The sequence below is a fragment of the Hoplias malabaricus genome, chromosome 9, assembly GCF_029633855.1.
Source record: "Hoplias malabaricus isolate fHopMal1 chromosome 9, fHopMal1.hap1, whole genome shotgun sequence".
Classification (NCBI taxonomy): domain Eukaryota; kingdom Metazoa; phylum Chordata; class Actinopteri; order Characiformes; family Erythrinidae; genus Hoplias; species Hoplias malabaricus.
Genome location: NC_089808.1, coordinates 41,739,397 through 41,752,188, shown reverse-complemented (window position 1 = coordinate 41,752,188; position 12,792 = coordinate 41,739,397). Strand labels below are relative to the sequence as shown.

General features: G+C 45.0%; 1 protein-coding gene across 3 annotated transcripts; it reads left to right on the top strand.

Moving 5' to 3' along the window:
- The first annotated feature begins 270 nt into the window (after positions 1 to 270).
- si:dkey-154p10.3 (zinc finger protein 431) lies at positions 271 to 12,614 on the top strand. Of its 3 annotated transcripts, XM_066681324.1 has the most exons (10): positions 271 to 497; positions 1,609 to 1,729; positions 1,888 to 2,399; positions 3,987 to 4,340; positions 4,894 to 5,266; positions 6,667 to 6,754; positions 7,288 to 7,512; positions 9,284 to 9,417; positions 10,262 to 10,385; positions 11,706 to 12,614. In XM_066681324.1, the coding sequence occupies exons 3-10, from the start codon at positions 1,896 to 1,898 to the stop codon at positions 11,908 to 11,910; spliced, it is 2,007 nt and encodes a 668-aa protein (XP_066537421.1). In that variant the 5' UTR covers positions 271 to 497; positions 1,609 to 1,729; positions 1,888 to 1,895; the 3' UTR covers positions 11,911 to 12,614. The 3 variants fall into 3 exon arrangements, with proteins under 3 accessions (XP_066537421.1, XP_066537422.1, XP_066537420.1); XM_066681325.1 differs by lacking the exon at positions 1,609 to 1,729; XM_066681323.1 differs by lacking the exon at positions 1,609 to 1,729 and having other exon boundaries at positions 271 to 501.
- Positions 12,615 to 12,792: the final 178 nt, after the last annotated feature.

Here is a 12,792-nt window from a genome sequence, read left to right as displayed (position 1 = left end):
TGTGGTTTGTGGTATGCTATGACATATATATTTGTAGAGAATAAAACTAACTAGCTTACATTAAATTTAAGGTTTACTGCTTTTTAAATGGAGAATTACTTGTATATGTGACTTGTGATATGTGGCTTTGGCTCACAAAATAAATATTTTTTCTTATATGTCTGTGTTTTGTTGTCAATTGGTAAACTGTGGAAATAAACTGAGAAATTGTGATTTTCTTTTTGGAGCTGACAATTTTCCCTCTCCCCCTTAACTACCACAACAACAACGGCGGCAAAGGGATAGTAGCTTAGCACACTGAGAACTCCTCATTTATAGTGGTTTAAAGACATTTAACCCACATTATTAAATATTACGCAGGTTGTAGCGCTACTTCATGGTTTAAATAATCAGTTCAGCAGGTCGAGGCGAGGTCCATTTAGTTAATATTGGGCTACAGTGATGAGCCAAGTGAAAGCTGGTGGATTAATATAAACTGGAGTGTCCTCTCTAAAATAGTAGGTTAGTTTGCTCTCTGAGTTCTGATGTGTGTGTGATCATTTTTTGTCTCACAGTTATACATTTTTAAGGGTCTACGTCTTGTCCACGTCTGCTTTAACCGGTCAAATACATTGTGTATTTAAGTACATCGAGGCATCTCTTATAAAACTGAATTAAAGTATTTTAAAGTGAACACACCCTTTAATCTCCATAGGATACCATTAAACAAATGGGATGCTCTAGAGCAGCTCTACACTGGTCTCAGGTTACCATGCGAAATGTCAGTCTAGAGGGGGCTAGAGCGGTTGAGAATCTTGTGGACCCCTGTTTAAACGACATTTGCAGTGAAAATTGATTTTTATTCCTGATTCAGACGCTACCACATGCTCTTTTTTCTTTTACTAAAAACACAGTGGATTATGGGTAATCTGCTAGTGCACATGGGTTCACTGCAGTGCATTGTGGGATTGTTTGAGTGCATTGGAAATTGTTCACTGTGTTTTTGAACCCCACTACAAAATGGAGGAACCCCAAAATAGTGCACTATATAGTCACTAAGACACAGTTTAGGACACAGCATGTGAGTCAAGAATGCTCAAATATATATATCTGAGGGGCCCATGAGTGTGATCGCCCCCTACTCACCATTAGTGCCACTGTAACTGTGTTTGTCTAACGGGGCAAATAGTTGTCGCCTTCAAAGCCTGTGTTATGGAGTAATCCTATTGAGGCAGTTGTCTAGACTAGCCATGGCCTGTATATTCATGTTTTGTTAAATACTGTGTCATGGTGATCCACTTTTCACTTTCACATTAAAGGAGACACATTCTCCCCCTTGTCTTTGAGTGAACACAGTTCTGAATTTTAATGTCTGTGGCCTAATTCGTTCAAGACACCACAAGGATCAAACCCCACAGCAGTGTTCTCCCTCTGTATAAACAGCTCTCTTCAATGAGCCACTCGCTGTTCACCCCGACCCCGAGCACACAGCAGTGAGCAGCGAGGTGCAGAAGCACTTAATTTTAGCCGTTTCTCCTTCATTCTCTTTTACTCACTTCTACTCAGTGCTCATAAATATATCTGTTTTGCTCCATTTAACATTGTCTTTGTGCTCTCATGTAAATGCAGGTCCAGTGCTGTGATTGGACAGACTGAGAGGAGGGGGCGGGGCAATTCTAAAGTGTGTGCACTCTATGTAAGGAGCAGCACAATTCAGAAGAGCTAATTTATCCCATGTTTTAAGGCTTAGGTAGGCCACAGAATAATGACTGGGTGATCTGGTCTCACCGTGTGTGGGTTGGTGGGCTCCAGATCCTCACATGAATATCCACAGGCATTGAACAAGTGAATTATTTGTAATATGTCTCTGATAAATGACTTCTGTCTGTTTGTTCCCGTCTTCTGTAGTCCATATCATGGGTGGGATTAAAGAGGCATATCAAGATGTCCAGCCTGTGACACTGCGACTTGCAGAGGACAGCGTCACGTCACACCTTTACTGCAGTTCGGCCAAGAACATCGAAGCCCACCTGTCCTCGCTGGTGGAGGCCTTCTTAATCGAGGTGTTCCGCTGCCGTGTCTGTCAGTTCACCAGCGGTCAGAAAGCCCGGATCAGCAGCCATGTGTCTGAGAGGCATTCGTCACCCTCTCCATGTCCCCACCTCCCGTGCTTGGAGAAAGAGGACGAGGAGAGCCTGACCGTGGACATGAGGGTGGAGGAAGAGAGTGAGCTGGACCACAGCGGCTCTCCATACGACCTTCACGCCGACTCCAAAAATAGCGAGGACCAGATGGACATGGAGCGTATGTCCTTCCTGCTGCCCATGTACAGCATACTCCCAAACATCAGCCCCCCGCCCTGCGACATAGCCCTCAGCTCCAGCTCCGACGGCAACCTTCATGTCGCCCAGACGTGTGAGGTGAGTCCAGGTGTGAGGGGTCAAAGTAGCAGTGTCATTTTAGTAACTAGAAACGAGTAAGCTGTAATTGTGTAAATTATTATTTATAAAATTATTTTATATAAAGTGCAACTCTCATGAGACGAAGAATTAAGTTGCTTTGTGGTCCCTGAATTAACCACTTTATGCTTCATAGATCGGGTCCCCCACAAGGGGGTGGCCATGATTACATTCTGTTGAGTGCAGAATCTGGGAGGCATGGTGGCGCTGCAGGTAGTGTCACTGTTTCACAGCTCCAGGGTCCTCGCATGGTCCAAAAAGACATGTTGGTAGTTGGATTGGTGACTCATAGTGTCCATAGGTGTGAGTGTGTGTCGCCCTGCGAAGGACTGCCGCCCCCTCCAGGGTGTTTCCCCCCAGTGATTCTGCGTAGGCTCTGGACCCACCACAACCCTGAACTGGATAAGCAGGTACAGACAATGAATGATTGAATGAATCTCTGGCTCTGCCGTACCTGGTAGTACAAACTTGGCATGTCCATCATAGTCAATTGTCTTTTATACAATTTAATTTAAAAACCAAATCATTCATTCATTATCTGTAACCCTTATCCAGTTCAGGGTCGCGGTGGGTCCAGAGCCTACCTAGAATCATTGGGCGCAAGATGGGAACACACCCTGGAGGGGGCGCCAGTCCTTCACAAGGCAACACAGACACACACATTCACTCACACACACAGACACTTTCGAGTCGCCAATCCACCTACCAATGTGTGTTTTTGGACTGTGGGAGGAAACTGGAGCACCCAGAGGAAACCCACGCAGACACAGAGAGAACACACCACACTCCTCACAGACATTCACCCGGAGGAAACCCACGCAGACACAGAGAGAACACACCACACTCCTCACAGACATTCACCCGGAAGAAACCCACGCAGACACAGAGAGAACACACCACACTCCTCACAGACAGTCACCCGGAGGAAACCTACACAGACACAGGGAGAACACACCACACTCCTCACAGACAGTCACCCGGAGGAAACCCACACAGACACAGGGAGAACACACCACACTCCTCACAGACAGTCACCTGGAGGAAACCCACGCAGACACAGGGAGAACACACCACACTCCTCACAGACAGTCACCCGGAGGAAACCCACACAGACACAGGGAGAACACACCACACTCCTCACAGACAGTCACCTGGAGGAAACCCACGCAGACACAGGGAGAACACACCACACTCCTCACAGACAGTCACCCGGAGGAAACCCACACAGACACAGGGAGAACACACAACCTCACCGTCACCCGGAGCGGGAATCGAACCCACAACCTCCAGGCTCCTGGAGCTGTGTGACTACCTGCTGGGCCACCGTGCCGCCCTTGAAAACCAAATCAAATTTCATTAATATAAACTTTTTTTTTAATAAGAACATGGATACAAATGAACCTATTGGCATAGATATCAAAAACCAAACCAAACCTTGGCCCAGAAATGGAGAACTGAACTGAGCCGTGAAAGGAGTGAACAATTACCTCTAAAATTTAGAGAAAGTTGTTTTTAAATTGATGCCAGTTGATGATTGTTCTTGTCCAGGTGAGCACTTTGTTTGAGGAAGACCCGCCTAGGGAGGACAGCGAGGACGAGGCTGTGTTCCAGCTGGAGGACACCAGAGACGGCCTGCAGGGTCCCCTCTCCGCTACAATGACCTGCACTGAGGACCGGGATGATGAAATGGCCCAGTCGGCTCATTTAATGACCCTCGGACTGTGCAGAATCTCCAGCACTAAGTTTCCCTCACAACCGGCCCCTTTAGTCAGAGGACTGACTCTGACCAGAGCGCAGGACGCTTCAGATGGGTCTGTGGGTGACAAACAGCCTCTGCTCACCGCTGCTGAAATACAGAAACGAGCCGAGGAGGACGGGGGGCTGTCCTGTGTTTTCTGCCAGGTAGAGTCTGAAAATCAAATACTGATGGATCAGTCGAGAACAGATGGAGTTACACTGATTTCCTAATGTTACACAACTGTGTCAGGCCTCATGTTTAACTATTTATGGGTAAAGATGTACTTGCGGTTTGGCCATGTGTTTGCGTAGACAACCGCCTGCGCCATGAACGTAACTCTTCTGTAACTGGAGGCTTCCACTAGAGGGCAGACCAGAGAAAGACGTGGGTAATTGCAGACTTGGCTCTGACAAAGCCTTCTTCAAAACATTGCCTGCACTGCCCCCTATGGTTTACGCGTGTACTGCACCTTGCGTACTCATAGCGTTTATTTTTTGAGGGAGTGGACAACAGATGCACCAAAAGTAAAAACAAAAATACAGGTTGTATGCTCAAAATATGCAAAATAAGTGTTAGTTACCTTCCTTCAATTTGTATAAATTTGATTTATTCTGGATTCTGGATTGTGCCAAAATAATTTGTGTTAATTCTTGAGAGTTTATGATGTTTTGCCCCAAACAGTCATAATCAAATCAAGTGTTCCTCTCTTGTTTCCAGGAGAACATGGCGAGCCACAGCCTGCTGGAGGTTCACCTGAAGTGCCACGATGGAGAGCAGGGCTTCAAGTGTCCGCGATGCGGCTGGGTCTCAGCTGAGTGGGGGAATATGGAGCGGCACTGGAGGAGCCATGTGAGGAGGAGGAGCTCCAAACCTCATAAATGCGGCGTGTGTCCCAGAAAGTTCAGGAGGGCAGACTCGCGAGACGCTCACGAGAAGAGACACAACCGGCATCATCGATCACAGACAAAGACTTCTCCTCTGGCCCAGTGCTCCCTCTGCCTCGAGTGGTGCCACTCAGAGAGAGAGTGGGAGATACACCAGCGCTGCCACTTTCAGGGAGGATTCAAATGTCTCTACTGTGACTTCACGGGTAAAAAGAGTACTTAATTTTTTTTTATTACTTTATGATTTAAATGAAATTATCTCAGTATAAGGAGAAATAGAAATTGCCATACGGTATCACACATCCTGTTCTGATAGTTCTTTACTCCTCTGCGTTAATAAAATGTTACCTTCATGTTTTAGAGCAGTGGTTCTCAAACTCTTCAGACCAAGTACCACTCGTTATCAAACTAAAACCTCCAAGTAGCACCTGTGATTTTTACCACAGAAACACGTGGCCCCTGGTTCTCCCTCTGTTCCGGAGGCATGAGGCAAAACCTGGCTTGAATTTTTGTATTTTTTGTTGCTTTTTATTTACTTGCTTTTTGTTTATTTAAATCTGCATTTTTAAGTTTTAAATTACTAAACTTTATAGAGAGAATACAAATAACTAGGCCTCAAATGAATGTTTTAAACACAGTTATACATTTAAGAACACATTTAAAATGTATGGTCAATAAGCGCTTTGAAAGAAATAAGAAACGAGAAGAGGTCATTGTAATATCAGTCATGTGCTTTAATGGGCTCCAGGTGAAAACAGTGGGGCGCCGGGGACAGGTCATAGCCGCTCTCGGCGCTTGTAGCAGTATGTGAAGGAGGGGCGGTGCGGTGTTAAACCTTGTTTTAGGGCTGTAATGATGTGAAGAACAGCCATGTTTTTCTTCAGACGAGTGTTTTCTTCTATTGTGAATTCACGTGTACAGAATTCTCGCTTAGTTTTTCTCTATTTTTGCCTCTGGTTTTAGTCTTTCTGGGCGCCAGAGTATTTCTCGGGCTTGGTCTTTGATTGTTTTTTTAATTTTACTTTGCCCTTTTAATAGTACAATACAAATTTCTCACGTCTGTCTCTAGCCTTTGTGTACGTCCAGTAAGCAACTGGACCTGGGCTTTCTTTACAGGGATTTCTCAAAAAACTGGGGGATAACATTCCCTCCCTCCCTGGAAATAAGCGGAGGGATGCTGTCCCCACCTGCCGTTCCCTTACAGACGTAATCAATTACGGTGTATGCGTAGTACTCTCTATCTTTGCAAATTATGTAGTTTACAGATAAAAACTATAGATTTTCAGTTATGAATAAATTCCTTAATTAAGTAGTACGTTTTTCGAGGTCATTTGGCGTATCACCTCTTGCCGCTTCACGTACCACTAGAGGTACGCTTACCACAGTTTGAGAACCACTGTTTTAGAGGAGTGTATTTGCAGAATATTCACCGCTTGATGCAGTTAGAGCTCATCCAATATATTCATTTATAAAAGTTCCTAGTTGAATTTCCTTAAAAACAGAATTATTTTCTTATGTGAATATATGAATTCTGTTATAAGTTTCCTCTGTGTTATGAATCTGTGTTACTACTTTAATTTTAATTTCATTATTCTGATGATCTTAGAAAAGTCATGGAAGAAGATACACAAGCACATCCTTAATCAGCACACACCGTGTGATCCAGATCCGGACCACCAGCCTTCTTACCATGCGTAAGTTCTTCATATAAACATGATCAGATAAACTGAATCCCAACACACCAAAAAAAACCTTCCCCTTTAACTGTGCTCCTTTAGTTTGTGCAGCAGGTTCCTCAAGCTCTGTAAATATGTCTGTGTTCTGGAAATATTACACCATATATATCTCACCAGTGAACACAGCTTTGGGTCTTGATGAGATCGGAAGGATCAAACCCCACAGCAGCGTTCTCTCATTCAGCACCTGTTCCTTTAAATGATAATGAGCCGCTCGCTGTTCACCCCGACCCCGAGCGCACAGCAGTGAGGAGCGAGGAAGCTCTGGTTTTAGCTGTTTGCGTTCGGTTCTCTCGGTTACTCAGTGCTCTTATTTATCCTTGCTCATTTGGTCTGTTTTGTTGTGTTTAACCTGGTCTTTGCGCTCTCACATAAACTCTGTAATTGTGTGATTGTGACACTGTTTAATAGCATGGATCTTCAGCCACATTCATATGAATCCAGGTGGTAGTGTATTCTGAGCTTAATGCCCCTTCATAATGCACCCACAGAGGCGCCCAAAAGCTGGACAATAAATCAAGCAGTTACCCAAAATGCCCCAGAGGGGGGCAGCTGGAATCCTGGAGCCAGGTGAAGAAAACAAGCAGGAAACTCAAGACTAAGAGAAGGGGGAAGAGTGATGAGGAGATGAAAGATGGCACCAGGCACGCCCAAAAGATCCGTGATGGAGTGAAGGTCTCCAAAAGGAAAGAGTTCTGCTGCACCCTGTGTGATAGGTAAAATATACACTGGTAGGACACTATCAGTCCTGAATTCAGTTAATTAGATATTATTTAATCATTCATTTAAATGTTTATAGTTCCCATGATATAATGTTTGCGTTCCAAATGTTCAGAACATTTATAGCATACACATAACTGCTTTAACGTCGTATATGTAACCTAATGAGTGGCTATGGCAGAGTTTGCAGGTTTCTGAATGTCCTGTAGCTGTCAAATTGTGTTAGTCGTGTCTTTATACGACTTATTCGACTTGTGGGTTCGAGTCCCGCTCCGGGTGTCTGTGAGGAGTGTGGTGTGTTCTCCCTGTGTCTGCGTGGGTTTCCTCCAGGTGACTGTCTGTGAGGAGTGTGGTGTTTTCTCTCTGTGTCTGTGTGGGTTTCCTCCGGGTGACTGTCTGTGAGGAGTGTGGTGTGTTCTCCCTGTGTCTGCGTGGGTTTCCTCCGGGTGACTGTCTGTGAGGAGTGTGGTGTGTTCTCCCTGTGTCTGCGTGGGTTTCCTCCGGGTGACTGTCTGTGAGGAGTGTGGTGTGTTCTCCCTGTGTCTGCGTGGGTTTCCTCCGGGTGACTGTCTGTGAGGAGTGTGGTGTGTTCTCCCTGTGTCTGCGTGGGTTTCCTCCGGGTGACTGTCTGTGAGGAGTGTGGTGTGTTCTCCCTGTGTCTGCGTGGGTTTCCTCCGGGTGCTTCGGTTTCCTCCCACGCTCCAAAAACACATGTTGGTAGGTGGATTGGCGACTCAAAAATGTCCGTAGGTGTGAGTGAGTGAGTGAATGTGTGAGTGTGTGTGTTGCCCTGTGAAGGACTGGCGCCCCCTCCAGGGTGTGTTCCCGCCTTGCGCCCAATGATTCCAGGTAGGCTCTGGACCCACCGCGACCCTGAACTGGATAAGGGTTACAGACAATGAATAAAAAAATAATTTTACATTTTTACTTTAGCATTTACATTAGATTTCTACATTTTTGGGTTTTCTCAGTATAACTATGTATTTTATTTTAATTTACTTCATTTATTGTTTTATTCTTAACATAATATATTTTGATGGTAATATTAATGATCTACAAAACCAGAAGAAACTATGATTTCAGTTACATGTACATGCAAAAAAGTTACCTAGAACAGGCCTGAATATTTTTAAGAATTTTGGACGTCAGGAAAAGGTTCTCATCCCTCCTTTTTCACTAACAGCTCCACACAAAGCCAACAGCATCCTGCGTAATCTGAAAACATTCATTCATCCATTCATTGATTATCTGTAACCCTTATCCAGTTCAGGGTCGCGGTGGGTCCAGAGCCTACCTGGAATCATTGGGCGCAAGGCGGGAATACACCCTGGAGGGGGCGCCAGTCCTTCACAGGGCAACACAGACACACACACACATTCACTCACACACTCACACCTACGGACACTTTTGAGTCGCCAATCCACCTACCAACATGTGTTTTTGGACCGTGGGAGGAAACCGGACGAACCCACAACCTCCAGGCCTCTGGAGCTGTGTGACTCCGACACTAACCTGCTGCGCCACCGTGCCGCCCTCTGTGAAAACAGAATTATGGAAAAAATGTGATCATGCTCTTTAGGTTACCCAGGTAGATTACAATGCTGATAGGTGCCTGTAGAAGGGGTGGTTATAGGAGTGTCACTTGATTTACACTGTTGCCCAAACATTGCAGATAGTGGTTCCTGGAAGTATCACATACAGCATGAAGCTTTTATTAATTAAAAATGAAAGTCTAATATAGAGGTTTGAAAATTTTTGTGTTTACAGGAAATTTTCCACTAAACTGACCATGCGTCGACACATGGGCATCCACCGGGGAGAGAAGCCCTTCAAGTGCCCCCAGTGCCACTACAGCACACGACTAAAAGCCTCACTCATCCAGCACCTTCGTGTGCATACGGGTACAGAGACGCCACTCCGTTACATTACATTACATTTTTTAATAGGAACCGTTTGTAATAAGCTTTTTCCAATGTCTTCCAAAGATGGCCAACAAGTTGTAGACCTCATTTTTAACAGCCAAATGCTGTAGGGCTTCATTATCCCTCTAGCTGACCATTGGCATTGGGCGCGGGAACTGTGGCTCATGTGTAGCTGCTCCAGAGCTGTCGCGTTTGACTTGAATATCTGTGTCCAGATTGTGTGCACCTTAAAGTGGCTAATTTTGAGAAATATTTAATAGGATTTAACAGATCCCAAAAGCAATTGCAGCAATTATATAAGTATTAACACATGTGTCAGTGGTGCCATCAGACTCTTGTGCACAGACTAAATTGGAAAAGGTGATTGTACACCATTCAGACTCTGGCTTGGGTTAGTTTTAAGTGTCAGGCTCTGAAAGAACAAAATTCATTATATATTTAACTTTACCCAGTTATCTCAACTGCACATTCACTTGTTTACACAGTTTGGAGGTATACAGCAGTACAGCTAGCATTTGGCGCTGCAGGATGGTGACACCTCTTGTCAGCCAGTTTTTCGGCCCCTCTGACCGTGCGAATAAATTGTGGCCATGATGGGGCTATTAGGAGACTTTTTCCCACAGACTCTGCTTGAGCTGTGGCAACAGCCTGGAAGTGTTGGACAGGACCACAGCTATGTGCCTCACTGTCATGGACCTGGAGAGATTTAGCGCCTAATGGAAGCCCTTTGGGGAGAATGGTTCCCATGCTAAGGTTGCCATGACATTTCAGCTCCTTAGAAGGAGAATCTTAGAGAAAATATTTTCTTCTCTGCTTGCTGTAGGTGAGAAGCCTTACAAGTGTCCTCAGTGTTCCTACGCCTCCATCGATAGGAGCTCTCTGCGGCGGCACTCTCGGACACACACACAGGAGAAGCCTTATCACTGCCAGTACTGCCCCTACAGCAGGTACACACACTTCCATCCACTGAAATATTAATAATAATAATAATAATTCAAAATATCTTCCCATTTTTAATTTGATGTCAGTTGTTTTCAGTCGGTAGGTGACTATTTTAGCACCCAGACACTTTTATTAAGGAGCCAAGCTGTTGACCTTGTCTTACTGAAATAAACATGGTCTCTCCAGAAAAAAAGACGTTGTCTGGATGGCAACATTCATTCATTGATTATCTGTAACCCTTATCCAGTTCAGGGTCGCGGTGGGTCTACCTGGAATCATTGGGTGCAAGGCGGGAATACACCCTGGAGGGGGCGCCAGTCCTTCACAGGGCAACACAGACACACACACACATTCACTCACACCTAAGGACACTTTTAAGTCGCCAATCCACCTACCAACGTGTGTTTTTGGACTGTGGGAGGAAACCGGAGCACCCAGAGGAAACCCACGCAGACACAGGGAGAACACACCACACTCCTCACAGACAGTCACCCGCAGGAAACCCACGCAGACACAGGGAGAACACACCACACTCCTCACAGACAGTCACCCGGAGGAAACCCACACAGACACAGGGAGAACACACCACGCTCCTCACAGACAGTCACCCGGAGGAAACCCACGCAGACACAGGGAGAACACACCACACTCCTCACAGACAGTCACCCGGAGGAAACCCACGCAGACACAGGGAGAACACACCACGCTCCCCACAGACAGTCACCCGGAGCGGGAATCGAACCCACAACCTCCAGGCCCCTGGAGCTGTGTGACTGCGACACTACCTGCTGCTCCACCGTGCCGCCCTGGATGGCAACATATTGTTCCAAACCCAGTATATATCATTCAGCATTAACAGTGCCTTAACAAATGTGCACGTCACCATATCATGTGCTGGGGCCCAGAGAAGGCTTTGGCATTTGTGATCTATAATGGACGGGTGTGTTTCTGCCTTGCGCAGAGTGAGTCAGGTTTGGCAGGGTCCGGACCCACTGACACTGAACATGATAAAATGGTTAAAGAATTGGATGAATGACTAGGATTATTATGATATGGGATTATATTTAAGGCATAGCCCTTCTCATTAAATTTGATGGAATCACTGCCACACATCACATCCCTCTACCACCACTTGCATTTAGGCTGCTTTCAGTCAAAGCCAAAGGTAAGTAAATCAAGTCAGAAATGAATAAACGTATTACTCCACACTTTAATGAAAGGATATTAAAATGTTTTATAAATATCACGGTGATATCAATCAGAAACATGGAGTGGGAGCTCTATAATAGATCAGCCCCCAAAAAAAAACTCTCCTCCTTTGCCAGCATCCAGAAGAAAAGCCTGGATCTCCACTGTCGCCGACATCACACCGGAGAGTCGTTCCCTTGTCCCCTGTGTCAGTACTCCACTCCTGACCGACAGCTGCTACTGAGACACACACGCAAACATCACAGCTCTGATCAGTCCCCTTCAGCGGGGCCACGCTCCAGCTCTCACAACAGCTCTTCCAAAAGACGTCCTTCCAAATAAATCAGGACTGTAATAAAATGTTTACATTTTTTAAACCCATCCGTTTGATTATTTTCTTTCACAATGTTTGTACAGATGTTTTTGTACAATTGTTCATTTGAATGTTTGTGAACAGTTGCACTATGCAAAATGGAAATATATTTGTTGTATTTTGCCTTGTTTTTTAATAATAAATAGTGTTTCAGTCTTTAGATGCTGTTAGTGACACTGTAGGTCCGAGTCAGAGAACATTTCACGTATCCCCTCTCTAATCCATCCTTCACTTCTGGAAATTGCAGTGTTTATTTGCAGTAATGAGAATTAATGTGACATGAAACTCACCAAAGTGTAGCTCAGCTGTGGTCCATAGCTCAGAAAATATTAAATAGATAGAGAACCTGGTGAAATACAGGTTTTATATGAAATACACAGTCTACCTGGTGGGTTGTTGTTGAAGGTCTCACACTTAAAGTGTAATTGGTGGTTGATTTAACACTGTATCGACAAAAGTTTGTGGACAGTCGCTAAAATGAAAGGTACTAAGAGGAACTGTATTGATGTAACAGCCTTTACTCCTCGGGAAAAGCAATAGATGATGCTGCAACATTGGTAAAATCAAGTACTGATGATGGATGATTTCTTTTAAATCACAAATGCCATTCCAGCTCGTCCTATATGCTCCACAGCCCAATGCTCAGGGAGATTTATACCCTTCTAGCCCAGGTTTGGGGTGCAGCATGGTGACAATAAGCTCATGTGTGACTGCCCCAGAGCATCCCAATGTATTACATGGTTTTCAATAGGTGTAATCAAAAAGACGTGACTACAATTTACCCAGTTTACTCATCATAAGATAAAGAAGAGTTGTGAATATTAGGACACCTCAAATAGAGTGAACCCGGT

Coding starts and splice junctions, on each gene's coding strand:
- si:dkey-154p10.3 (XM_066681325.1), top strand. CDS start 1,896: ATGGGTGGGATTAAAGAGGCATATCAAGATGTCCAGCCTGTGACACTG. Junction 7,513..9,283: donor TGCTGCACCCTGTGTGATAG/GTAAAATATACA, acceptor TTGTGTTTACAG/GAAATTTTCCACTAAACTGA. Junction 9,418..10,261: donor GCACCTTCGTGTGCATACGG/GTACAGAGACGC, acceptor TGCTTGCTGTAG/GTGAGAAGCCTTACAAGTGT.